At 35.2% G+C, this 24,508-nt stretch overlaps 6 protein-coding genes across 6 annotated transcripts; 3 read left to right on the forward strand and 3 right to left on the reverse strand.

Annotated features, from left to right (window-relative positions):
• Positions 1 to 836: 836 nt before the first annotated feature.
• On the forward strand, positions 837 to 18,137 carry LOC137576544 (uncharacterized). The gene is made up of 4 exons (XM_068289722.1): positions 837 to 1,360; positions 2,682 to 3,192; positions 12,618 to 13,482; positions 17,150 to 18,137. The coding sequence occupies exons 2-4, from the start codon at positions 3,049 to 3,051 to the stop codon at positions 17,401 to 17,403; spliced, it is 1,263 nt and encodes a 420-aa protein (XP_068145823.1). The 5' UTR covers positions 837 to 1,360; positions 2,682 to 3,048; the 3' UTR covers positions 17,404 to 18,137.
• Positions 8,918 to 10,934, reverse strand: azot (ahuizotl). The gene has a single exon (XM_068290429.1). It carries the CDS (start codon positions 10,651 to 10,653, stop codon positions 10,207 to 10,209), a length of 447 nt encoding a protein of 148 aa, XP_068146530.1. The 5' UTR covers positions 10,654 to 10,934; the 3' UTR covers positions 8,918 to 10,206.
• Positions 15,844 to 16,977, reverse strand: LOC137576546 (protein lifeguard 1). Its single transcript, XM_068289724.1, has 3 exons — positions 16,819 to 16,977; positions 16,304 to 16,540; positions 15,844 to 16,242 (listed from the first exon to the last, which is right to left on the reverse strand). The coding sequence occupies exons 1-3, from the start codon at positions 16,975 to 16,977 to the stop codon at positions 15,844 to 15,846; spliced, it is 795 nt and encodes a 264-aa protein (XP_068145825.1).
• LOC137576545 (protein lifeguard 1) lies at positions 17,483 to 20,302 on the reverse strand. Its single transcript, XM_068289723.1, has 3 exons — positions 20,098 to 20,302; positions 19,308 to 19,552; positions 17,483 to 19,246 (listed from the first exon to the last, which is right to left on the reverse strand). The coding sequence occupies exons 1-3, from the start codon at positions 20,147 to 20,149 to the stop codon at positions 18,644 to 18,646; spliced, it is 900 nt and encodes a 299-aa protein (XP_068145824.1). The 5' UTR covers positions 20,150 to 20,302; the 3' UTR covers positions 17,483 to 18,643.
• A 293-nt stretch (positions 20,303 to 20,595) lies between these two features.
• On the forward strand, positions 20,596 to 20,844 carry LOC137577914 (uncharacterized). The gene has a single exon (XM_068291503.1). The coding sequence runs from the start codon at positions 20,596 to 20,598 to the stop codon at positions 20,842 to 20,844; it is 249 nt and encodes an 82-aa protein (XP_068147604.1).
• A 1,286-nt stretch (positions 20,845 to 22,130) lies between these two features.
• Positions 22,131 to 24,311, forward strand: LOC137576198 (mitochondrial-processing peptidase subunit alpha). Its single transcript, XM_068289157.1, has 5 exons — positions 22,131 to 22,343; positions 22,423 to 22,804; positions 22,864 to 23,421; positions 23,476 to 23,980; positions 24,043 to 24,311. The coding sequence occupies exons 1-5, from the start codon at positions 22,282 to 22,284 to the stop codon at positions 24,213 to 24,215; spliced, it is 1,680 nt and encodes a 559-aa protein (XP_068145258.1). The 5' UTR covers positions 22,131 to 22,281; the 3' UTR covers positions 24,216 to 24,311.
• The last annotated feature ends 197 nt before the right edge of the window (positions 24,312 to 24,508 follow it).

The raw sequence follows: 24,508 nt of genomic DNA on the forward strand, positions 1-24,508 counted from the left end.
TAACTGGTTCCGGTACATAACAACTCATCTCTTGCTCACTCCAGTGGATGTGGAACCAGTTCTATATTTAAAAATTTTTTTTTTTTTGTAACTGTATTTATCGGAAAAAGTTGAAAATATTTTATTACTTGTATACCTATTTTATTTTTTATTCCTTTCGCATACATTATTTGCTATGTTGTTGAATTGTTGCAGGTTTGCTTCTAGTAAACATAAATTTAGATCAGGAAAAGATCGAATAGTGTTTAAATTTTCAAAGAATCTATAGAACAACAATACCTACCAAAACAGGTGGATTTATCATATAGGAACTTTAATAATTATTCATATAAATTATATCACGCAATTGAGTCGACTACTATTTATGTTATTGTGTCATAGTGTCATCATTTTAGTAATTCAAACTTAAATACAAATACATATATGAAGACAAAAAAAAAAAAAAAAAACACATTATTTTTAATTTAATAGGGTTTTTAATTTTCAACGTCAAAGATTTAAATGTTCACTGGGTTTCTCAGCAAATCGCTCTGTATTTTGTGAACTGGTTCTGCATTTTTCTCATAATTGAGTAGTTCATAAGCGCCCCTGTTGGAATTCGTACCAAGTTGTTCCGGGTTATTTTACCTGTTTATGCCAAATACTTACAAATATTTAAAAAACACGATTAGAAACTCAGATCACTGCAACACTCCAAAACTAAGTTTAATATAAGAGCCTATCCCTGTAGTATTATAAGTAAATAAAGGGAATCAAACGGGCAATCTTTTCTGTTGCCTTCTTTTTCCAACTGGGTCTCGCCAGTTGGTGGTGGCTCGCTGGTCGCGTTTTTTTTTTTTCTATCAGTTTTGTTTTTGAGCTAAGAGCCGACGGCGATTTTCCTAAGAGTTAGAGGAAGTCGAAAAAAACCCAACAACAACATTAAAAAATGAAAACTAGTTAAATAAATTTCTTAAATTCTAGTGTAGTACATACAACTCACGCGCCAATGTTTTATGTGAAATTAGCAAGTGTTTTTCACATTACAAATGTATATGTATATTTTGTTGTTTAACCAAGATAAGAGAGAATAATACAGTGAAGAGCTACAACAACAAATGGATTTCAAGTGCTTTTTGTTTTTGTCTTATTGGCCTTAAGACGTGCTTCGAATTATTTCAATTCGCAAACGAAAGTAAAAGTTAAAAAAAATCAAGCAAAAAATAATTACACAAAAGCATTTGTTGTATTTGCTTATCAAAAACAACAGTGTCCAAGTTCAGAGTTTAATCAAGGCTGCGCCGGCATCTCCCTTCACAGCAGCAGCGACAACAACAACAAAAACAACTGCTTCTCTTGTTGGGCGCCACTTAAGAAAAATGTAAGTTTTTTGATAGGTAGAAAAGTAGCAGGGCGAAGGGAGGGGGCGGCAGCATCATCGTCGTCGGCATTTTCCTTGTATTCATTTGCATAAGACATATTCACCCACTCACACTCATATTCCTCTCTCTCTCTCTCTCTCTCTCCCTTTCTTCTTTGTCTATTCATTAAGATGATGCTCGCTCACCTTGTAAATTTTTTTGCGGTACTTTTTAACCCCGCAATGACCAGCTCGCCAGCTGTCTGTATGTCTGTGTCTGTGTGGGGTTGTGAGAGCTTCCCCTGAGCAAGGTGTTGAAAGACGTCAAACGTGCAAAAATATTTGTTTGTTTCCCTTAAATTTGCTGATGCATAAATTTCCTCATAAATATAATCTATTGGCCAACAAAAAATTTTGCCAATCAAAAGTCTTCACATTTGAAATTTCAATACATATGTACATGTATTAAAATCCATATGTATTTAAGTCCATATGGAAAAATCAATTAACAGTAGTTTTTACAAAATTAAACTTCATGCCTAAATATGACGAATTAGTAGCGCCGTATTTTAAAGATAATGTTTATGGGGTTAACTGAGATGTTTTACTTCCGTTTAGTCTCACAACCTGACCATTATCAATAAAAATTTGAATGCAAATTGCTCCCACAGTGGTTAAGTTTTTATTTTTATTAATATACATATGTAGAAATTAGACAGAAAATATTAATTGATCGCACATATTAAATGACATAGCAATAATGATTTTTACCCCTATTTTATTTATAGACATGATCTAATTTGTGTATTCTTTACATGTTACTGAGATTGTTTACTATTCTGTGTAGTTATATAAGTACATATTCATTCCTTAAGCAGTTTCTAAATAAAAACAATTTACATGCATACTTTAAGGGGCAAAGGTTTTTTGGCCAGTTTTTTAGCCAAATTTTATCTGAATTGAAGTAATACCTTCACTCATATTTATACATATAATTAACATTTTCGAATTTACTCATGATAATATTGATTATGAAATGTTTTTCCCCAAATTGAGTCGGGAGTGCTCTCAAAGGGATTTAAATATGAGTGATGTGAACAATATGTGTATGTATTGTCCGAGTTATTAAATCGATTTTCATTAGAAAATATTTCATATTTTTGATTGTGGAAGACTTTAAGCACTGGGGCAATAATTAATCTCTTAATTAAAATGAAATCTAAATTCGGATGTTAATCTATTCTATAATAAAACTCCTACGCACTAAATTTAAAAGTATTTATCGTCATTTTCAATATGAAATATTTATTAATTTATTTTTATTTTCATTTCTCATTATCAGAGCAAAGAAGACGACAAAGACGACGACAGCAGCAAAAGCAACAACAACAGCAATGATGATGTTGACAGTGGTGCTGCTTGAGCCAATGGCAAAAACAACAATGAAATCAATGCTCAATAATTGTTAAAAAAAAAAAAAAACTCTTCACAATTTGTGATTGACACAAACGAAAAGGGGAAATCGGAAAACGAAGAGCAAAGAGAAGTACAGAAGAAATAATCTAATCTAAACTAGACGATTTAAAGACACCCAACTTGGGTCTTAATCACCCAAAAACAAATTCAGACTGGAGGCCTCACTGACCCTAAAACGCATTTTTGCACGCAAAATTGCCTACAAAACGAAATCAAAGTCAATTTTAGCGGCCATGCGAACGAAACACTTGATCCTAATACTAATCGGTGTGATAATCGCTACGATCGTATTTATTGTCTTTGGACCAGCCGGTGAACCGAACGATTCCTTCAAGAATATCGTTGTCCAGACGCATCAGCAATTGAAAGAGTTTCAGGTAAGAGACCCTCAGAACTCCACTTCCCTTGATTTGATTGATAGTCGTTTTGTGGGGGGGGTTTTGTCTTATCATAGATTCTGAATTAATCCTCTAAGATAACGCACAATGTGTGTGTGTGTGAAGTGGCTCTTTTTGTCTCTTATCAGAGAACCCTCATTCATCCCAATTTCAATTTGGAATAAACATTTAGTGATGGAATTTCTGTATTGTCCATCATAATTTTTCGTTGCTATCATAAGCACATGACAATTTTATTAGATTATATTCAAATTGTAAATTAGTCATACTAACACACCTGCAAAGGGATTTGTCTATGTATGACTCATATGGAACTTCTTTTTATTATTTTGTAGGGAATTTTTATGCCAATCCTAAAAAAAAAGAAAACAAATCAATTTTTAGGTATGGTTTATCTAACACATACGTTTAAAAGTACCGGAAAAAAACTTTACACATTCGATTTCCTATATCGGTTTTGCCCCATTGACTGGGTCTTTAAAAACATAAACATGTCATTTTCTTTTATCTAACCGCCACCACATTGTAACTCAAGAGGTTTTTACCATAAAAAGCAAATGTGAATATGAGTAGAGCGGAAGTTTGAATACCTAAAATGTTGTTTTGTGGTCAACTTAAAAAGGGAAAACCTAAACAGGTTTATGTGTGAGCGAACTAATTGTAATTGTAAGACCTTTTTTTGAACTATTGCAAAATGGGATTCTTTAAAGCAACCCCTGTCCTTTATAGGATTTTATCATTTCTATTTAATGTTTATAAAAAGTATTTAATTTCAAGAGGAATTTTAGTTATTTTGTCCTAGTAAGTTAAAAATTCTCTCAAACATTTCACAAAGCAATCTTTTTGTTATCAAATCTGTTTTTTAGTTAGCTCAAGTTTAATTTCGAAGGTTTGTTTAGGTTGAATAAGATAATACATATGTTTATACATTTGTGTTTTTTATCTCAAAGAGTCTAATGATTATAATGCATGAAAGATTATGGAGAGATTCACTAGTTAAGAGGTTTCATTTTCATTCAAGTTTTCTTTTCTTTTTTGTATTTGTTTTGTAGAACTTAAGCATCCTAAAAGGGGGTTTCTATGTGTCAGTTTCATTTTGGCAAAGCCTCATCAAATGATTGCCAATTTTTTTTCTGTTAGTTTTGGCAGCAACAGTCTGTCTCTCTATCTGTCGGTCGGTCGCTCTATGTATGTTTTGGCTTGGCCTTGAACTGCACTCGTATGTCCATAAGAGGGCTCCCACGTTTGGGCCATCAAAAATGTTTAGGCTTTCATCTTCAAGAACATGGGCGTAGTAGGATGGCGATAAAGGACATTTAATGATGTTAGAATTGAATATTTGGGTCGCTGATCAATCGATTAGTTGATAGTGGAAACCAATAACCATTAGACTAATAGACTATATGAGCTGCTTCGTCCCCTTTCGAAATTACTATATTGAAGTCGAGGGTGTGGGTGTACGCCAATGTCTAGCTGTATTATTTTGCCATTCTCATGCTCTTAACTAAATTGAACGACTCCCTACTCACAAGGCTGACTGTCTGGAAAGTAAACTAAAGTAAATGACCCAAAAGAAATCATCACCATAATTTTGTTTCCTTCTCCAACACCTACATAATCCTGCCCTCAAGGGGTGTGGGTGATTGTGTGGTAAATACAAATTCATAGCCCTCTAATACATATGTCTGAAACTTCAATATTATTTTTTTTTCATGTTGTTGTTTGTTTGCCAAAACGTTTACTGTTTACATTAATTAGATTGCGGTCACTTTCCGGCCTCGATGTGCTGGCTTTCAGCTCTTTCCTTCCCCTCCTCTTGTCCGATTTGCGTGTGGCATATTGAATTTAATTTTGCCACAAACACACACACACACACAACATAACTTAAATTTAATTTCAACATTAACATTTTAGTTTACAATCATTCCAAGATTTCTGTGTGTATGTTTACTATCTCTAAATACCTGAGCAAACAACATTAATTATTTCATTTCTGTGATAAATCTTATCATACAAAGTGAATTAGTCAGTCAGTTTTTCTCTGTCATTATCTAACCTTCTATCTATATGTATATCTATGTATCTTGCTGGCATTTCAACTCTGATAAAAAAAAAAACAATCACTTTTATTTCCTCCACCTTCTTTTTAAGTCGTGTGTGACGGATTTGATTTTTATTCATATACAGATTCTCACGTAGAACAATAAACAAAACCCAATCATTGAGCTTATGAATTAATCTCATGGCGAAAATTGTATACCCTTTCTTTGGAGAAAACACAAAAAGCGATCATTTAGAGATCAAAAGGGTTTTAACCGATCCGTATAGGCTTAAATTTAAATCACCAAGACCTATTAGCCCCTTAAAGCGACAAATGTATGTATATTCAGCACTAAAAATACGATAATTTTGATGATTAAAGATGAAGTTTAGTCAAAAACGAATTAATCACAAATTTAATAAAACATTTCACTGTATTCCGTTTGGGTCAAGTTGTGTATTGATTCTGTCAAATGCTTTCCTTTTCAACAATAAGTATTATAATACGCTAGCCGGAAGAGTAAATCAAACACCGCCATATCATTGTATTTCATTATTCAAGTTTATTGCATCAATATTAAACTGGTTTTAGTTAGGCCATTGTTTTGTTTTGTATTTGCATTAGGTTTTTGGTTACATTTGCTTTTGATTCAGTGCAATTCAGAATCTGTGATGTTTTTGGAATTAAAACGAGGTTTTTTTTTTTTGGGGGGTTTTTGTTGTGTCACTTTGGAATTCCTACAATTATCATAAAGAATTTGATTTTTGTATTTATAATTTTGAAAAGTGCACGTGTCTTACCTTAATTATATTTGAAAATTATAAGTTTGCTTCGATTGGTTTCGATGAGAATAAGACATGTGTGTTGACCAAAAAATACAAGGGGGGAAACGCAATAAAACCAAATGCATGCAATCGAGGGGGGTTTTAAGAAAGTTTTCTTCATATTAATAACATTTCCCAGCAAGTTTATAAGTTGACCTCGAGATGGTAGAGCGAGGGAATTGGGTCGGTATGTTTGGTTATATCTTTTATAGATATCCGCAAATAACTTTTAACATTTATGAACACACAAGTAGTAAAGAGGAGGAACCCTTTTAATAGGGCATATAAAAAGATTTCCTACTTTTAATTGGTTTTAAAGTACGCAAGCAAAGGAAAGTTCATTTTATATGTATTTCTTTTGGCATACATATGTACATACATATATGTAGGTATTTTATTATTGTATTCTTTTAATTAGAGCATTCAAACGATTTTTATTGATTAAAAACTAAGTTAAAAATAAGATTTTGATAGTTTTCTTTGTTTTCAGTTTTCATTGTGCTAATTCTGAAAATTAGAGCTTTAATGGTATTAAAAACCCCGTTTCATTTTAAAAGAGCTTACTTTGCCATGAGTTTGGAGTCATTTCTTATTATAATTGTAATGGAGTTGTCCATTTAAATGAATAGCCACCATCAGTTCATAATGCATTTTGAATGGTTATTAGAATAAATGTAATTATTATCGGACAACAAGCACTTTTGAAACCATTCAAAGCCACTTAAAATTATCCTAACCTCTGACATTTGATTAACATGAAATAAATTGTCTTTGTGTCTGGAAGTCATTGCAATTTGTCTAATTTACATGGGACCTGTCTCGTCGTTTCACTCCATTCATCTAACCATATCCAGTCTAGTCTAGTAATAAGCCATGTATGTACATACATATATACCATTCATCGGGGGTATAACAACTTGACAAACGTGTCAACCCCTTAAAGAGCTGAGCTCACGCTCGATACTCTTAAATAATTGAATGGCAAACCAAATGAAGAATGACCCCGTCGAGTCAGAACTTATAACATTACCCCGATGGTTCTCGTATTGTTTGAAACTCCATTAAAATTAAATACTCAAGAGGCTTTATTTAACATGCCAAATATTTGTGAAAGTTGTCAAAGAAATTAATGTAGAAAGGTAGATATGCGATTCTCCACTTTCACTTCTAATGCTTAACAGCATCCATGAACTCTTCAAAAGTAATGATCCCATTATTATCGGTATCGATTTCTCGAAACATAATTTGGAATTCCTCTTCTGTGAATCGTTCACCCAAATTGGTCATTACGATTTTCAAATCGGACTGTGTTATGACACCATCCTCATTACGATCGAATACCTTGAATGCCTCCTTCAGAATGTTATCATCATTAAGATTTTGAAAACGCATTGCCATCATGTGTAGAAATTCTTGAAAGTCAAGCTCACCATCCCCATCGAGATCGACCGTGTCAATCAAGTCGTAGAGTTCAGATTCCGTAGGCAACTGTCCAATAGATCGCATTACATTGCCCATCTCAACAGCAGTTATATTACCGCTGTGATCCAAATCAAAAAGATGGAAAGCATCTCGAATTTCCCTTATTTGCTCTTCAGTTAATTCAGCCATAATAAAACCAATTATTTGTATTAAGTTTTGTACTTTGTATGTTGCCCTTAGCAAGGGAGAGTTGTGAATGAATATTGAATGGGTTATAAATTGACTTTATGACAAAACACTATGTACACAGCCTTCTTTTCAAAAACATTTCCAATCTAGAATATTTGAGTAGGAATCCTTTCATTTACTTTCTGATGGAGTAAGCAAATATGTTTTTTGAGTAAAATTGAGTGATCATTTATGTTAAGAATTTGTTTGTGTGTTAAGAGATGTACAAAGATGCCTCATGCCTAGGATTATAAATTTGTTATCCTTGCTTGTCACTCAGTTGCTTCAGTATGTCTACCCCCTTCAACAGGACTCTTTTTCGATGTCTATACTGCCTTCTACGTATTAATAACCCCTCTTAGGCTCTAGATGTCGTTTTACTACAGTTTTTGAAGGATATATAGTATTTATATAACATACGCCTAAGTACACTTCCTGAATATTTGAATATAATCGGTAAATAATTTTCAAAACTTAGCAAAATGTGTGTTGAGGATCGAGTGGATTGCGTTAAATTATAAGTTTATCTTTATTAAGTGTCCATACACTTTCAAGGGCGGAAAAAGAAGAAGCAAGATATACAGAGTTACAAAGGATCTTATATCGATAACCTACAAGCTTAGTACAATCGATATAACCAGGGATAAATACAGGGCTGCAAACAGGAACATATGGTATTTTCAACAATGTGCAAGTTTTTCTCCAAACCAGTTTTGTTGAATGGATAACTAAAAAACATGCAAAAAAAACCAAACTCTTCAAGGAGTATTCATTCCCTTAATATATTATGTGTAATCCAATAACTGTTTTCTTTAGATTTATATTTTAAATGCGTCCTTTATTCCACCCATTGTCAATAATATGAATAGCTTAAAAGGAAATTGATTAAGACCAAGTAGCCTTAGTATTTAGTTCTCTGGTTCAAAGGGTTCGAAAATAAAATGTATCGCACTTTGAATTAAATTGTAATTTTTAAACTTAAATGTCAAATTCTCCGAGATGTTTAAATGAAGGCTATTAAGGTCTTGGCAATAAGCTTCTGATTATCTTGACCTCGTTCTTATTGCAACAGAGTGTCTCTAGAGTGTCTCTGTGTGAATGTGTGTGTGCATGTCATCAAATTAGTATTGAACTCTGCTCCCCATTAATCTTAAAAACAAAAAAACAAATATAAAAGAAATTGCGCCGCTTGTTCAAATATTTAAATTGCCATCGTAATCAGCGTTGTTCTTTATTTTCCCAAATGCTTGTTTACAATTGTGTGTCGCCGTCGCCGTTTTGCCTGGATCCCGTCGGCTTCCGCTTCGCCCCTTTTCGTTGCCCCTTTCGATTTTCTTCCCTAGTAGAAAGTTCCTCCTTCTTTGGCACATTCCCTAGGCGCCTCCATTAGGCCACATGCGAGCATTTCGAGTCACGCTATTGGAAAACAGCAACAACAACAACGCTCACGTGCCACGCGGATATATGAAATGTAAATATATATGCGATATACATATACATATATACCATAGATTGAACCGTTGCCAACTTTTAGACGGAGTGAAAACATAAAAAGGAACTGAGGAAATAATCTTCGACATTTGACTGTTTAGTTTCTCATGGCTTTGACGAAATCTGCATAACTGATCAAACCATCTCTATCAAAGTCAATCTCCTGCATCATTACATTAAACTCTTCCTCGGGTATTTTCTCGCCCAGATTATAAAAAATGGCTCTCATCTCGGCTGTTGTTACAAAACCATCCGAGTCACGATCAAATATCCTAAAAGCCTGCTTCAGAAAATCATCACTACTCAGCTCCTCCAGCTGTCTGATCATCAGGGAACAAAACTGTTGAAAATCAATCTCACCCTCACAGGCTATATCCACATCATTCATCATGTCATAGAGCTCAGCCTCTGTAGGATTTTGTCCAGTGGCTCGCAAAGCGACACCCAATTCATTGCAAGAGATTTTTCCAGACTTAAGTTTTAAGAGTTCGAAGGCCTCACGAAACTCATTTATATGTTTATCTGATATTTGAAACGAAGTTAACATTTTAACGTTTAATTTGTGAATTTTTGTGTATTTATATATATAGGGTATATATATGTATATATATTTTTTTTTATTTTTGTGTATTTTTATAAATTTTTTTTTTATTATTTTTAGAGTATTTTTATATATTTTTTTTTTTTTTTTTTTTTCTACCCTATTTTTGTGCTCGACTTTTTTGTAGTGTATTGTGATGTGTTTCGGTTGTATATGAGGTTTGTAGAGATGACATCTGGACAAGTAAACTAAGGCATAATAAAAAGCCTACTTAGTAATTTAAATTGTAGTAGTATATTTTGATTTAGTATTACATAGAAAGGCTGTTTAAGATCCTTTGATCTTAAAGATCTTAAGATCCTTTGATCTTAAATAGCCTTTCATCTAAATTTAAAAATTTTTGGGAACTTTATAACATTAAGGTCCAATTGAAAAATTTGTTGAACTTAAATCGTTGACATCATGCCAACAAAATCATCGAAATTCATTTGTCCATCGTGATCGAAATCATATTCTCTAATCATTTCCTCAACTTCATCGTCGGTAATTTTCACACCGAGTGCCGTCAATATGTATTTCAATTCGCCTGGCTGAATGAAACCATTGTTATCTCTATCATAGATACGAAATGCTTCACGTAGTTCATCCTCATTGTTGGTGGCACGCAATTTCCTTAAAATCATTGCACTAAATTCTTCAAATTCAATGGAACCATTTCCATCGTAGTCCACCTCATTGACCATAGACTGAAGTTCACCATCAGTGGGATGACAGCCCAATGAACGCATTATATTCGCCAATTCACGCGTAGTGACACTTCCCTCACTATCCTTCTTAAGTATTTTAAAGGCTTCGGCGATCCAAACCATTTCATCGGGCCTTAGATCCTCCATTGTTAAAAAAAATATATTGTATGCTGTGTTTGCTTGTATTGTGTTTGACGCGTAACTGATTTATTGCCTACTTGGAATATCATTTCATTGCCTACAGGGCGACTTTTTATTAAATTTCAAAGGATTGCTCGATTTTTGAAATTAAGGTTGATATTCCCGTTAATTAATCGTAGATTTTGAAGTGGGTTGAACCTTCTAAATATTAATCAAGAAGACAAAACCCTTCCACCGACTCCTAGGAAGGATTATAAAAGTAAATGTGCCTATTGGCATTGTAACAATGTCTCTATTACCAAGATAGCTTTCCAATTGACCGCCTTGTGCATCTGTCAAACTAAAATACTTTACAAACTGTGGAAAATGATGAAAATGCCACTTATTACCTGACTCAAATGCATTACTCATGTCCAAGTATAATAAAAACATATTCTCATTTCCTTTGATAGCCATCTTAATAGGTTCTTTATTTTGCAATGTTGAAAGCCTTTAACAGAATTGTGAGTTTTTGTATTCTGTAAATCGATCAATTTAATTTTAAAAACCACAAGTTTTTGTTCTCATTGTTTTTGTTGCCATTTTGCCTATGATTTTTGTCGTATTATGCAAATTCATGCCCCTTGCCCAGCCACATGCCTTTTTCAAGCTATGCACAATCGTGGTCCTTGACACACAGGTGTCATTCCTGTCAGTATCTGTGTGTGACTGTGTGTGTGTGTTTGTGTGTGAATTTGGGGCCAAAGTGTCATGCGATTTGTGTGTTGGCGACAACAAGCCTGCCTTTTGCCGTAGGTTAATTCGGTTTTAGCCTCTCTGTCCTCCGGCAACTTTTATTTCTCTCTGGCTTTGCCACCCAAAAAAAAAAAAAAGAGAAGTAGAAGGAAAATACTAATCTGAGTGTGCGGCAAAAGTGAACTCTTTACAGGCATGTGGCACGCCACACACAGAACGAGAGCAAATTTGACATCAACACGAAAATATGCCACAGCCGTGACCAAAGGAGCAAAAACGAACTAAACTAACTAAACTAATAAAGCGATTTCTAACATATGCCAACGTTATTGTAATATAAATTCAGGAGCGCTGTGAGGTTATCAGTATCAGAATAATGGCAAAGATCTGTTATACAAAATATCAATATCAAATAAGTTCAAACAAGTAGTTCAATTACTTAAGAGACAAATAGAAATGTGCACAAAAATATCATAATTTTTTAGGAATACACGAAAAACCAAAGTTTCTACAAAAGAATTGCAATTGTTCAAAAAATAACAATGCAAATAAAATTTCAAATAAACAATCGACCTTGGGTATTATAACAAAGACCAAAAACGTATTTGACTCTATTATTCAGTCGACAGAGTTTGCGATTATTTCTATATCTATGAGAAACAGCTCCTGCCGACTATTAAGACTATATTTTTCCCATACAATGAGCCACTGAGAGAGCCACGTGTTGTCGAAATTGTTTATTAGCTCAAAGGATGTATATATATTATATATGTATTCTTGGAATGGGTCTCCTAAAAGCCAGACCTGCATAACTACTTTAGCTAACAACTAGGTGTAGGCGGGATAGATATTGTTCCCATGACAGGGCACAATTTCATTGTCTTCCTGAGCTAAGGGAAAATGGTATTAAGATGGGAAAGGGTCTGTGGTGTCTATTAGCAGCTAGCCTATTGATATATATACCAAATGAATAGAAATTGTGGCGCCGTTATGGATGGTGTTTTTGTGGTGTCCACGCCCTTTTGAAGAATAAACATAAACCAGGAAAAAAAAAAAAAAGAACAAACTCATAGAAATGATATTAATGATACGAATTTCTAGCACACGCCATTTCCGGGCAACCATTCAATGGCATGTTGGAAGTGCAAATGTAGTCACCATTAAATATGCGAAAAAGAGGCCAAGCAGATGACAATTAACCTCTCATTTTACTATCCTTTTATTTTTTGTTCTAGGAGAATTTGCGTGTTGGATTGGAGCGCAAGAAACTCGAATTAGACCCGAAATATTTATTGTTGCTCGGCTTCACCTCAACCAAAGATAATGCACAGCAGGATGCCAATCAGGAGCAGCAGCTGCATGTGCAAAAGACTGATGTTCCCGCCTCGGCGACCAAGGCGGAATTGGAGCTCAATGATTTGCGACATGGAGATGGGGCAAATAATTTGGCGGAGCTAGCCAACAAATATCAGAGGTCTAATGGTGGAGAGAAACGAAAACGCATTACCACGCCATATAATGGCACTAGAGCCAATTTCACTATAGTCACTTATGTGCAAGAGGGCCAAGCGCCATCGGCCATACTTCTGGCCCAGAACATAGCAGCCAAGCTGCCGACGGAATATCTATTGATCTACGATCTGGGCATATCGGAGGATCAGTTGCGTACACTAAACGCCTATTGCAATAGCAGTCGTTGCTCTGTCATCACTTATGATCTATCTGAGTTTCCATCCTTTGTACAGGATCAACGTACACATGCCTATCGTCCTATTGTGATAAAGGATGCCCTAATGCGGGCCAAATCGGTTCTCTTCACCGAAAACTATATGCGTCTGCGTGGCGGACATCGGGAGTTGCAAGAGCTACAGAATCGCGTCCAAGTCTCTGGAGTTCTTGGCTGGAATACCCCAACAGCCGTATCCTCGCGTACGCATCCGAAAATGTTTGATTATTTTGAATCGGATGCAGAAAATTTTATATTTCTGCGCATGGTCGATCTCGATGTGGTCTTCTTTGTGGATAATCTCTTTGTCACTGAGAAAATCATGCTGCCATGGCTGAAATGTTCATTAACATTGGAGTGCATCGATCCAATTGGTGAGTGAGTCGCGGTGTCTGGCGTCTGACGACGATCCTGTATTCCTTTTGGTCATTAGTTGGGCCTTTAGAACTAACGAACGCCTTACTTCTAATCAATATAAATCAATCAATTGTGTGGGGCTTACTAATGACCATCATTTGCAGGGCATTTGCTTGATGGCACGTGAAATATTATTTGTTTTGTTTTGTTATATGATTAAGCAATGACATTGCATACTTTTGGGGGTGCCGAATTTCACCTTTAATTCTAAAAACCACACACATCAGCTTATCAGCGATTGGTAATCGAAATTGCATAATTATCCAATGAAACAATTACCATTACCAATGAGTTGATAAGTTAACAATTAAATAATAAAAGAAAATAACTTAAATCTAATTTATAGAATTTTCAATCGAAATCGTTTGCTTTCCAATTAAATGATCCACTTCAATTAAAGTCTGATAGCATTTACTAAATATTGGTTTTACATTCGGTTCGTAATAATTGTCATACATTTCTATATGGTAATCTTTAACCATGGGATAAGCATTTGCAGCATTTGTTAACGCCCAGGGACATAAACAGGTGAAATCCCCTGAATCTTCCTCAATCTCCTGCTCTTCCTCATCCTCGTGTTGTAGGCAATCCCACGAAACTTTTACACCTTGATTGTTCATTTGTTTAATAAATTCAGAACTGGACGATTCGGATTCCTCTTCCTCTTCACGTTTTAAGCAATTCTGTAAAACAATTTCACCTCGATTTCTCATTTCTTCAATAAATTGCGAACTAGAGTACTCCAATGCCTCATCACATTCTTCCTCCTCGCTTGCAGTTGGTTCTTTTCCCTCTGTAAATTGTTCTGCTACATTAAGGCAATTCTCCAAGACAGTTTCACCTCGATATCTCATTTCTTTAATAAATTCCGAATCAATTTCTTCCCTCGCTATTCTGCTAAACTCACAGAATGGACAGTCGCAATACTTCTTAATTGTGGTTTTCTCTTCTTGAATTACTTTCTTTTGGTTGCGGTTCTTTCGGTTCACTTTCGGTTTTTCCTTCTCTTTTTGTCCGAATTCCTCTTTTAATTCAGGAAAGTCGAATCCCAAATATTGATCAGCATCCAAGTCGAAATACAAATGACGTCGAGCCCAAATTTTCAGGTCCACAAGGCTAATTGTTCTTGTTAATTTACTTACATTATGGGTAGAATCAAGATAATGTATAGAACTGCCTCGGGGAAAAAATAAGCGAGGTTTATGAGGATTCAAAGACTTGAGAAATGGTCGCAAAGCTGTTGGGTGTTTAAATGATATGGGCTCTTCTATAGATTTAAAATTTATTTTCCTATAGCATCCAGACAGATCTTCCCTTAATTTTACAGTCCTCAGATAGCCAGCTTTCATCTCAGATGGACCTGGTTTTGCTAGCTCACTATCCGAGGACGCAGTTGATGTTGAATGTGATTCGGCTTCAGTATCAGATAGAAGGTAATCTGTTACTTGAGGTTTTACAGTCAAAACGTCTTTGAGTTTGTTCTTTGATCGACCTGTTTCTAAGCCCATATAACGCTTTATTTTGATATTTTGTTTCAACTTAAATGACGGAAAAGAAATATTGTTGGGAATAAAAATAACTTCACCTTTTCGAGAGCCAGATAGATTTTTTTCATTCGATGACATATCAAAATTCACATCACTAGGATTGAAACCTGGAAAATTTTTCAATCGAAATTTACTTCTTCCCCATTTTCTAAAGAATTTTCTCCAACGTGGTCCCTTTTTATAATACAGATATCTAAGAAAACCAAAAGCCCCTATATTTCTCAAATGCCGAAATGTACCAAATACGTTTAAATCTTTCTGGTTAAGCAGATTTCTCAGCATTTTGAAAGCGTTCCCATTAATTCGACGTCTATGACGAAATTCTTTAGGTTGTTGAAATTTATCATATTCTTTCCACAAGTTGAATATATATTGAGCATCAGAAATTAATTTTGTGTCTGAATTTCGATGATTTCTCCATTTTAATTTGGATGCTCTACGTGCTTTCAGAAATACCCTTGCCAGTTTCAGGAGATACAAACTGTCGTAACTTTTTCTTTTAATTCTTCTAGAAGCGGTTCTTTTGTATTGTCCTCTAGTTTCAATCATTTTGACTTGGGTTTCTATGGGTTTATAGTCAAAATTCAATTGCTTAATGTCCGCTGCAATATTTTGCCATTTGGGTGTTTCAAATAATTGACTTTTTACAACGATTTTTGATTGATTTTCTGTTTGAATCATTATTAAAACAAATTTTGGAAAAAAAAACCGAAAAATTTAGTTTTGAATAAAAACAGAAAATAGACTTTTATTTTAAAGGTATCTTTGTTTTTAACAGACTTCATAGCGACAACAGTCACGACAAAAACGAAAGGCTCCAATAATTTTACTAAGAAATACAACTTTAATCAAGGACCATACGAATTTTGGTACATCAGCATAAATATTGCAAGCCGCATAGACATATTCATGGCTCTTCAAATTATAGCCATGGCGACCACAAAGCATATGCTGTGTGTCATACAGAACATACCAACCTTCCACGACACAAACACTCGCTGAGATTACAGTCATCGTTTGATTTAGCTGATAGGCCAATACCAGAAAGAAACTGAATGTTAAACATAATACTATAATGCCATAAATTTGATTGAATTTGAATTTATATTGCTTCGAATAGAGCATCAAGGCAAGGAGTTCAAATATCAAGGCCACCGGGTATATTTGTATCTATTAGAATAAAAGGTTTTAAACAAAAGTGAGTCAACCATATCATAAGGAGCAAACTCACCCAATGTGTTCGACCCAAAGTGTTGATATATAGACTTCTGTTTGTCACACTACAAATTGTGGTCAACAGGAGGGCCAAATAATTATACGGCGGTGGTCTGCGCCAATCTCTCAGAATGTAGAGGCAGGTATATATCAGCACATTCAACAGCGACATCATAAAATTATAGATTTCCACAAATTGCAAAGGAAAGACCAATAGAATCTCTATGCAGGGTATACACAAAGCAATCTGTAACTATGTATATAATAACTGTCAATTGATTTCTAGTTAAGGAATATTATTATTTCTAGATGTCGTTGCCGATAATTTGCGGATTTAATCATTGCAACAGCATCGAAAGCATATTTTGTGTACAAAATGTGTCTAATTTCACTCATGTTTAAAGTATCCTTAATATTACTGATTTTGTTTCGTACAAAGTCTACCATCTTAGATTAATAAGAAATCCTAAAGGTTTCATATGTTATCGATAGGAATAATATATCGTAACGTACTTTCTAACTAGCACTTACAATAATTATGGCATAGAAACGTCTCATTAAAGATCGTCGAAAGCGAATTTCAGATATATCAAACTCATAGATCTGTCCATGCCGTTTTTTCCGATCGATCAACAGTTCACATTGTATGGCTATATCCTGGCCTTCATCGATTCTAATGGAGCTAGCCATGCGATGGCATTCAATAGCCGTTTACAACTAACATTTAAATGGCTCACTCTATTGACAAAAATTATATCTACAGATAAGAACAATATACAGACATTTATACATATACATTTTAATCGTTTATCTTGTCTAATTTGATTATGCTCTTTTCTTCCCTCTCCGACGCTTCAACTAGGTGCCCAATCTAATGGCTGCAAATTCAATAAAAAGCCATTGTATCGTTATTCCGGCTGTCATGGCTATGATGCATCAGCTTTCAATATAGTACTGGGTCTAACCTGGCACTTGGATGACTCAAAGTACTCCCTGCCCAGCGATGCTGCTGAGAATATGTTCTACAAGGAGACCCTGGAGCAGTCAACTAAAATCCTAGAGAGTCGGCGACGTAATAATAGCGATACCTCAGATCATCCATTCACAGAGGATTGAAGGAGCGGAAGGAGTAAAAGGCGAAAGATTATTAGAGGACTCAGGAGATTAGCCGCTGGAACAATGCAAACGAACTGAATTTTGCAGTTTAGTGTGTAGTCTTTATTTCATATGCATACACAAATATGGATACAAAGGAGAAAAACAGAAACCAAACGAAAATTCGTTGTATTTACAGATTGTGTAAAAGCATTGCAAAAACCGACCGAGCGATCTATCGATCAATAGATCGAATACTAATTATGAATGTATGTATATGTTTGTATGTATGTATGTATGTGCGAAATTGACCATAGGACCAGAGCAGAATCGTTATTCGCTTTTTGAAGTTACATAGTCGAAGCCTTAGTTAATTATTATTAAATTAAATTCAAGAAAAAATTTATATATATATTTATAGATATTTATGTGAGTGCGTGTATATGTGTGTGTGTGTGTGTTTCCATGTGTTTAACTGTATCCTTTTTCCTTTCTCCCTCTCTCTGTCTGTCCATATCTAGTTTAATTTAACATTTATTTTGTATATAAGGAAAAAGTGAAAAAATTACATACGATTTTTTTGTGATTGTATTTTATAGTTACAACCCCCAATACACATATAAATATAAAATTTATAATTATACATATACATATGTAATTAACAGTAGACAAAAAGGAGCCAAAAACAAACTTAAGCTTAATAAAATGATATATATACATATATATATAAATAATATGAAATATGCAACATAAAATGTTGAGTTGAATTCAGTTATATAAAATCAACAGCCTTGACTCGCTTTTTAGTATGGATTTTATTTAAATTTACACTATGCAACAAAACTTCGTTGTTTATACGAATGGGACAAACAGCTAAAACAGATGGCTGATAAAGAATGCAAAACAGGTAATGGATTTAGGAGGCGCTCACTATCTTTAATATTGTATTGAAATTTTAAAATTCTATAAAATTAATAAAAATAATTCGTTTCCATTCGTTTTGAATGCATAGTGTATAATTTATATAAAACTATTTTGATCTTTTGGCTAACCATTTGATGGCCATTCGACGAAGCTTAGAGCTAAACAATTATAATTATTTAAGAGTCTTTAGTTTTTTCGTTCTGATTTTTTTTTCCTCTTTGTAAAATATTTTTCACAATGTACATTCACATATATAAAATGGTAAATTCACATACATTTAATATATTAATTAAGGTTTATATTAGAAATAGTTATCTGCTTCTGATGCAAATGCAGTTTATCTTCTGGCAACCAAACGTAGAACATACAAAAATATACGTACTATATCCACGTAAAGGGTTAGGGCAGCAAATATATAATCCTCCGGATTAAACTGATACTTGTGATTGCCGCCAATGATCAATTGAGTGTCATAGATGAGTAGGAAACAGGCGATCAGGGCGCCGAGCGAAGCAACGGCAGTATTTGAGAAAATGGAAGGATTAAATGCACCCACGAGACTAATAACAAACAGACACAAAATACATGAGACCAGGACTCCACCCCAGGCGGTAAAATCATATTTGGTTTGTATGGCATAGATGGAAAGGCCGACCACCAGCAAGACTGTTATGCCCACAGCTATTAGGACATCTTGTGAATCCAATCTACTGGCCACAGCTCCCAACAACAAGGACATGGTCACGGTGAAGAAGCCCAAGCATATGAAATTCAACGGAAAACTTCGTCGTGCTGTCTCACAGCAGGCCATCGATAGCATTACAATTATATTGGCGACCATTGCGACTCCTAAAACATATTGATTTTCCCGCACAAACAATTTTGTTGGCTCATGGTAAATAAAAAGTGCAATAACTCCGCAAGTAACGAGTAATTGGACCTAAATGCAAATATATTTAAAAATTAGAAATTATATATAAAATGTAGTTTCTTCTACTTACCAAAAGTATGCCATAGACTTTCCTTATGAAACCTTTGCGTATGCTTTGGTCATTAAATACAAAATTCGGATTATCATCATCTTTTGGACCTGTAACCACATAGGCGGAACCATTGTGTATGATGATCTGACCAGTCTCTAAAACGGGCAATGGATCGGTTGCGGCTACTCCGGTTGGCATCATAGCGGCATTTGCCGGCGGAGGCAATGCTATAGGTGGGTATCGTTCGCCATTATTAAGTGGTTCTGCGAAAAAAATGTGGGAAAATAAATAAACCAATAAGTGCTTAATGCACATTTCTGGGTAATTCCAAGAAATTTTCCCCAATGGGTGGAAGCAGGACCGGTTTTTGTATATATGCACATAATTAATAAACAATAAGCCAATTGTAATTTATCTACGTATTGGGAATTTCTTTGAATGATTTTACTGTATCATTCAAAAAATTCTAAATATTTATTTCGAGCTCTCGGTACATTGACCTTTTTTTTATAGCACAATTAAATTTCTAAGAAATTTGACTGATAAGATTAATTTAATTAAATATATTTTTTGCGCTCTCTTGCTGATCCGAATCGCCCTTTATATGTGTATATAAAGGTTAGTCACGTCTCCCCCACTTTCGCCCGATTATCTGGTATACACATTTCAATTCTTAATATTTGTCTCATGTTTCACTGTAGTCTATGTAGCTCTTTTCTTTATTATCCCGGTTAAAAAATGGTTTACAAGTGACGTTTCATATATGTATGTATTATAAATATGTATGTACATATTTTTAATTACTTACTGGATAAAGCGGACAAGTCCTTTGGCTCATTTTGCATGCGGTTATATGACATTTCAGCAAGCTATCAGTAATTTATTTTCCAAAAACTGTTTGCTTATCTTTTCCGTTTTGTTTTTTGCTTGAATAATTTTTTTGGATAGACCAGCTTCTTTTGATAAACGAACTGAAATCTGAAATGCAAATTCTTTCCTGTTCTGTATACATATTCTAATTAAGCTTTAGTCAATTTTATTTCTGTCGTTGCCCCACATTGGTAAAAATTGCTGAGGGCGCGAATTTTTTAAAATCAACAGCTGTTTGGAGCTTTTACGGCTAAAAATCTAGCCACTGTCAATTTTAAAAACCAGTTTTTGGATTTTCTGCACAAAAAAGTAAAAGTACTTTTTGTGCGTGTCTTCTCGTAGCTGAGTGTGTGTGTTTTTTTTTTGTAAACAATCGACAGTAATGTTTGTAATTATAAAAATTTTACAATTCTTGACAATTTGGCAATTGTCAAAAATGCAGATAAGTCATGTGGAGGCCTATGATCCCAATGATCAGAAAATAAGTGAATGTTGTCTTCCTCCAGAGGGCATGTTCGAGGCCTTTTATCCCCGTGAAGTTGAAGGAATACCCAATTCCAATTCTCGTCCAGCCCATGGTCATGGGAGTTTCTTTAAGCACCGCAATCCAGCTTTGGTGGATACAAAAAATGCAGCTGCCTATGGCTACCGTTTCGATGGCAAAAGACGTTTTAACTATGATTGAAAAATAATAAAAAAATAATTAACATTGTTTCTAAATTAAATCAAAGCATTTTCTTTTTTCTGCTTGTAAGCTTTGTCTGTCTCTTGCTAATTTTAAAAGAGTAGATTCTTTAAAAGTAACATATAATCGAAAGTAAATGCAAAAATCACGATTTTTGGGTCTTGGGGAGGCGCGTATCGTTTGAAAATCCAGAATTGAACAATAGTTTTGAAATTATCAAAGCATGTGAAAATTCATTATCCTTACTTCCACAGTTTTAGCTCATTAGACTATAATTGCAATAGTGTCAATTAAGTAATTTAAAATTAGTTGGCTCGTGTTGTAAGTGTATCCAGTGGAACAGATTTATTATGTTCAAATATCATAGTTGAGTGATGACTATAACTCGAAAATGCAGGGGACTGAGCTTAAAAATATCTAAATCAACAGATTTAAAGGTAGATATAGGCGAATATTTTGGTCTTCATTATTCCTTGACCTTAAATTAATGCAAAAACTAGCTCCTTTTTGAAGCCGTTGTGGTTTAGGTTCAAAGTCCAGGGCTACAGTCTTTCTACGATCTTTTGAGAGTTATAGAAACCCTTTTTCCATTAAATAATAGTCAATCCAATGCAATAATTGTCAAAATTTTAGACGTTTGGCGACTTTAGTGTCCTTTATTATATATGATCTCTAAACTGACAAACACCAAAATAAAATTGACAAACTTGAAAAATAATGTTATTATCCCCTATTTTTACCGTTGCGATCTTTAAGGGGAATTGTAAAATGGCCGAAAGTCTGGCGGGTGGTGGAGGTGGTGCTGGGTAATCGTATTGCTTTAGCCATTATGATACAACTTATGAGAAGTAAAATCACGTTAAGTAGCGACATGGCGGCGATGTTCATCGTAAATAGTTGGTCTAACAGTTAAAACGAGCGCTTTTTATAAGAAAATTCAAAAATGCATTATCGACACTTAAATAAATTATGCCCTTTTAAATAAGCGTTAACATTAAAATTAGTTTCTTAGAAAATGCAACGGAACGAATTGAATGTGACAAAAAAATTGCCGTCACTGTCGTTGAACTGATGAAGATTAATGTAGATGAAATCGAAAGTTTAATAAGAAATTAATTTAATTGAGTAGTTTATAAAAGTCAATTAATTTTATTTGTCATTATTTATGGCATTGTAAATTTTTTAATTTGAAATTAACTACTGGGGCGCAGTTTATTATCGGACGTAGTCGACTAATAAATATTTCCCATCTCTATCCAATTAGTGTTGGCAAATTTTGTTACTTGGGAAATTTCAGTTATTCGTCAACACCTTTTGGAAGTTTAGCTCTGACATCTGACAAAATTTATTTAGCAAAATTCAGGGTCAAAACAGAATATAACTTTACGATCAAAACAAAATATACCAGCCTAGCCACGTGAAGAAGAGGAGGAGAAGATGAACGCACGATCCATCGGCATGCTGAAAATGCTCAAACTCAAAAACTCATGGCGTAGCACGTAAGACCCAATCCACCGGCTGCCGGGTGATTGTTATGTGACATGTGTGTCAAATGATAGATTTCACAATTCTTCCCAGATTACCTCGTTGTTTTGCCACTAAGATCACAACGGTGGGCGGTGATGAAATTGGCAGCGGCACCGGGATAGGCCAAATCACTGGCGGCGTAAGGCCCAACGAGGGTGGTCCACATAAAGTAAATAACCCCTCAAAGGAAATTGTCACACACCTGCCACCATTAACCGAGCCATTGGCGAATTTGCCAGAGGCTGTCTACGCCCAGCCATTGGCCGATAGTGCGGTGACAAAGGTCACAACTTTGGCCAACGGTCTGCGCATAGCATCCGAACCGCGTTATGGTCAATTCTGCACCGTTGGCCTGGTTCTGGACTCGGGACCACGTTACGAAGTGGCCTATCCCAGCGGCGTGTCGCATTTTCTCGAAAAACTAGCCTTCAATGTAAGTTAAATCAAACTCTAATCAGTTTTCAGTATGTTTCTACATTGCTACATTTATAGTCCACAGTTAATTTCCCCAATAAAGATGCTATACTAAAAGAGTTGGAGAAGAACGGCGGTATCTGTGACTGCCAGAGCTCAAGGGATACCTTAATATATGCTGCCAGTATAGATAGCCGAGCCATCGATTCAGTTACGCGCCTTTTGGCGGATGTTACTCTGAGACCCACACTCAGTGAGCAGGAAGTGAATCTGGCGAGGCGTGCAGTTAGCTTTGAACTGGAGACGCTAGGCATGCGGCCAGAACAAGAGCCCATCTTGATGGATATGATTCATGCGGCTGCCTATAGAGATAATACATTGGGCCTCCCAAAATTGTGTCCCGTGAATAATCTTGACAGCATTGATCGTCAAGTCTTGATGAACTATCTGAAATATCATCATGCACCCGAGCGCATGGTGATTGCTGGCGTTGGCGTAGATCACGATGAGCTAGTGGAGTATGTGAAACAATATTTTGTTGATGATCAGGCCATTTGGGACACGGAAAAATTATCGGACTCTGGACCCAAACAAGTTGACTCATCGTTGGCTCAGTACACGGGAGGACTGGTTAAGGTAAGTTTCTTAAACAAAATTCTTGACATAAATTTAACAATTTTTTATTGACAGGAAAATTGCGAGATACCCATCTACGCTGCAGCTGGCCTGCCAGAACTGGTCCATGTAGTTTTGGGATTTGAAGGCTGCTCTCATCAAGACAACGACTTTGTTCCCCTATGTGTTCTCAATATTATGATGGGAGGCGGTGGTTCATTTTCAGCTGGAGGACCAGGCAAGGGCATGTACTCACGTCTATATACCAAAGTGTTGAATCGATATCATTGGATGTACAGTGCCACTGCGTATAATCATGCCTATGCAGACACTGGACTGTTCTGTATCCATGGAAGTGCGCCACCCCAGCATATGCAGGAAATGGTTGAGGTATTGGCACGCGAATTAATAAGCATGGCCGAAGAGCCAGGCAATGAGGAGTTGATGCGTTCAAAAATTCAGCTGCAATCCATGCTGCTAATGAATCTGGAATCGCGACCGGTTGTGTTCGAAGATGTGGGTCGTCAGGTGTTGGTTACAGGACACCGGAAACGTCCCGAGCATTTCATCCAAGAGATTGGTATGCTATTTGACAATATGTAAAATTTATGTCTTATCAATTTAAAATGTTCTCGATTGCAGAAAAAGTAAATGCTGCGGACATTCAAAGGGTAGCCCAGCGACTACTTGCTTCTCCGCCATCCGTGGCTGCCCGAGGTGATATTTACAATCTGCCAGAAATGAGCGACATCACCGGTGCCCTTAGTGGAAAAGGACAATCCACTTTAGGTCGAAGACTGTCACTGTTTAAATAGCGGAGGGCGCAGCTGAAGTCTTAAGTATAAACCGATGTTTTTGTTATTGGCTAAAATTGGCAAAAAATCTAACCAAAATTCTATCTGATCGTTTAATCTTGTATGCTTCGAACTCATTTTTATTTTGGGATAACTAATGGGATCAGATAAAAAGTATATATTTTATATATACGCGATAATGAAACAGTGAACAAGACATTTGTTTTATATATTTTTTTTTACATTTTCCTATGTTTATTTCTACAGATGCAGTCTTCCTTAAATTGGAAAAGTTTCAAATATTGTTATTTGTT

Source organism: Drosophila tropicalis, unplaced genomic scaffold, assembly GCF_018151085.1.
Source record: "Drosophila tropicalis isolate 14030-0801.00 unplaced genomic scaffold, ASM1815108v1 contig_593, whole genome shotgun sequence".
Lineage (NCBI taxonomy): Eukaryota > Metazoa > Arthropoda > Insecta > Diptera > Drosophilidae > Drosophila > Drosophila tropicalis.

Excerpts from the sequence above, each read along its gene's own strand:
- LOC137577914 (XM_068291503.1), top strand. The coding sequence starts at position 20,596 with ATGCAGATAAGTCATGTGGAGGCCTATGATCCCAATGATCAGAAAATA.
- LOC137576544 (XM_068289722.1), top strand. The coding sequence starts at position 3,049 with ATGCGAACGAAACACTTGATCCTAATACTAATCGGTGTGATAATCGCT. Across the intron at positions 3,193-12,617 it reads AGCAATTGAAAGAGTTTCAG|GAGAATTTGCGTGTTGGATT; the intron begins GTAAGAGACCCT and ends TTTTTGTTCTAG. Across the intron at positions 13,483-17,149 it reads GGAGTGCATCGATCCAATTG|GTGCCCAATCTAATGGCTGC; the intron begins GTGAGTGAGTCG and ends CGCTTCAACTAG.
- LOC137576545 (XM_068289723.1), bottom strand. The coding sequence starts at position 20,149 with ATGTCATATAACCGCATGCAAAATGAGCCAAAGGACTTGTCCGCTTTA. Across the intron at positions 19,553-20,097 it reads GGACTTGTCCGCTTTATCCA|AACCACTTAATAATGGCGAA; the intron begins GTAAGTAATTAA and ends TTTTTTTCGCAG. Across the intron at positions 19,247-19,307 it reads AAGTCTATGGCATACTTTTG|GTCCAATTACTCGTTACTTG; the intron begins GTAAGTAGAAGA and ends ATTTGCATTTAG.
- azot (XM_068290429.1), bottom strand. The coding sequence starts at position 10,653 with ATGGAGGATCTAAGGCCCGATGAAATGGTTTGGATCGCCGAAGCCTTT.
- LOC137576546 (XM_068289724.1), bottom strand. The coding sequence starts at position 16,977 with ATGGCTAGCTCCATTAGAATCGATGAAGGCCAGGATATAGCCATACAA. Across the intron at positions 16,541-16,818 it reads GTTTCTATGCCATAATTATT|TTACAGATTGCTTTGTGTAT; the intron begins GTAAGTGCTAGT and ends TTATATACATAG. Across the intron at positions 16,243-16,303 it reads CTTTGGGTCGAACACATTGG|ATACAAATATACCCGGTGGC; the intron begins GTGAGTTTGCTC and ends TTATTCTAATAG.
- LOC137576198 (XM_068289157.1), top strand. The coding sequence starts at position 22,282 with ATGAACGCACGATCCATCGGCATGCTGAAAATGCTCAAACTCAAAAAC. Across the intron at positions 22,805-22,863 it reads TCGAAAAACTAGCCTTCAAT|TCCACAGTTAATTTCCCCAA; the intron begins GTAAGTTAAATC and ends CTACATTTATAG. Across the intron at positions 23,422-23,475 it reads ACACGGGAGGACTGGTTAAG|GAAAATTGCGAGATACCCAT; the intron begins GTAAGTTTCTTA and ends TTTTATTGACAG.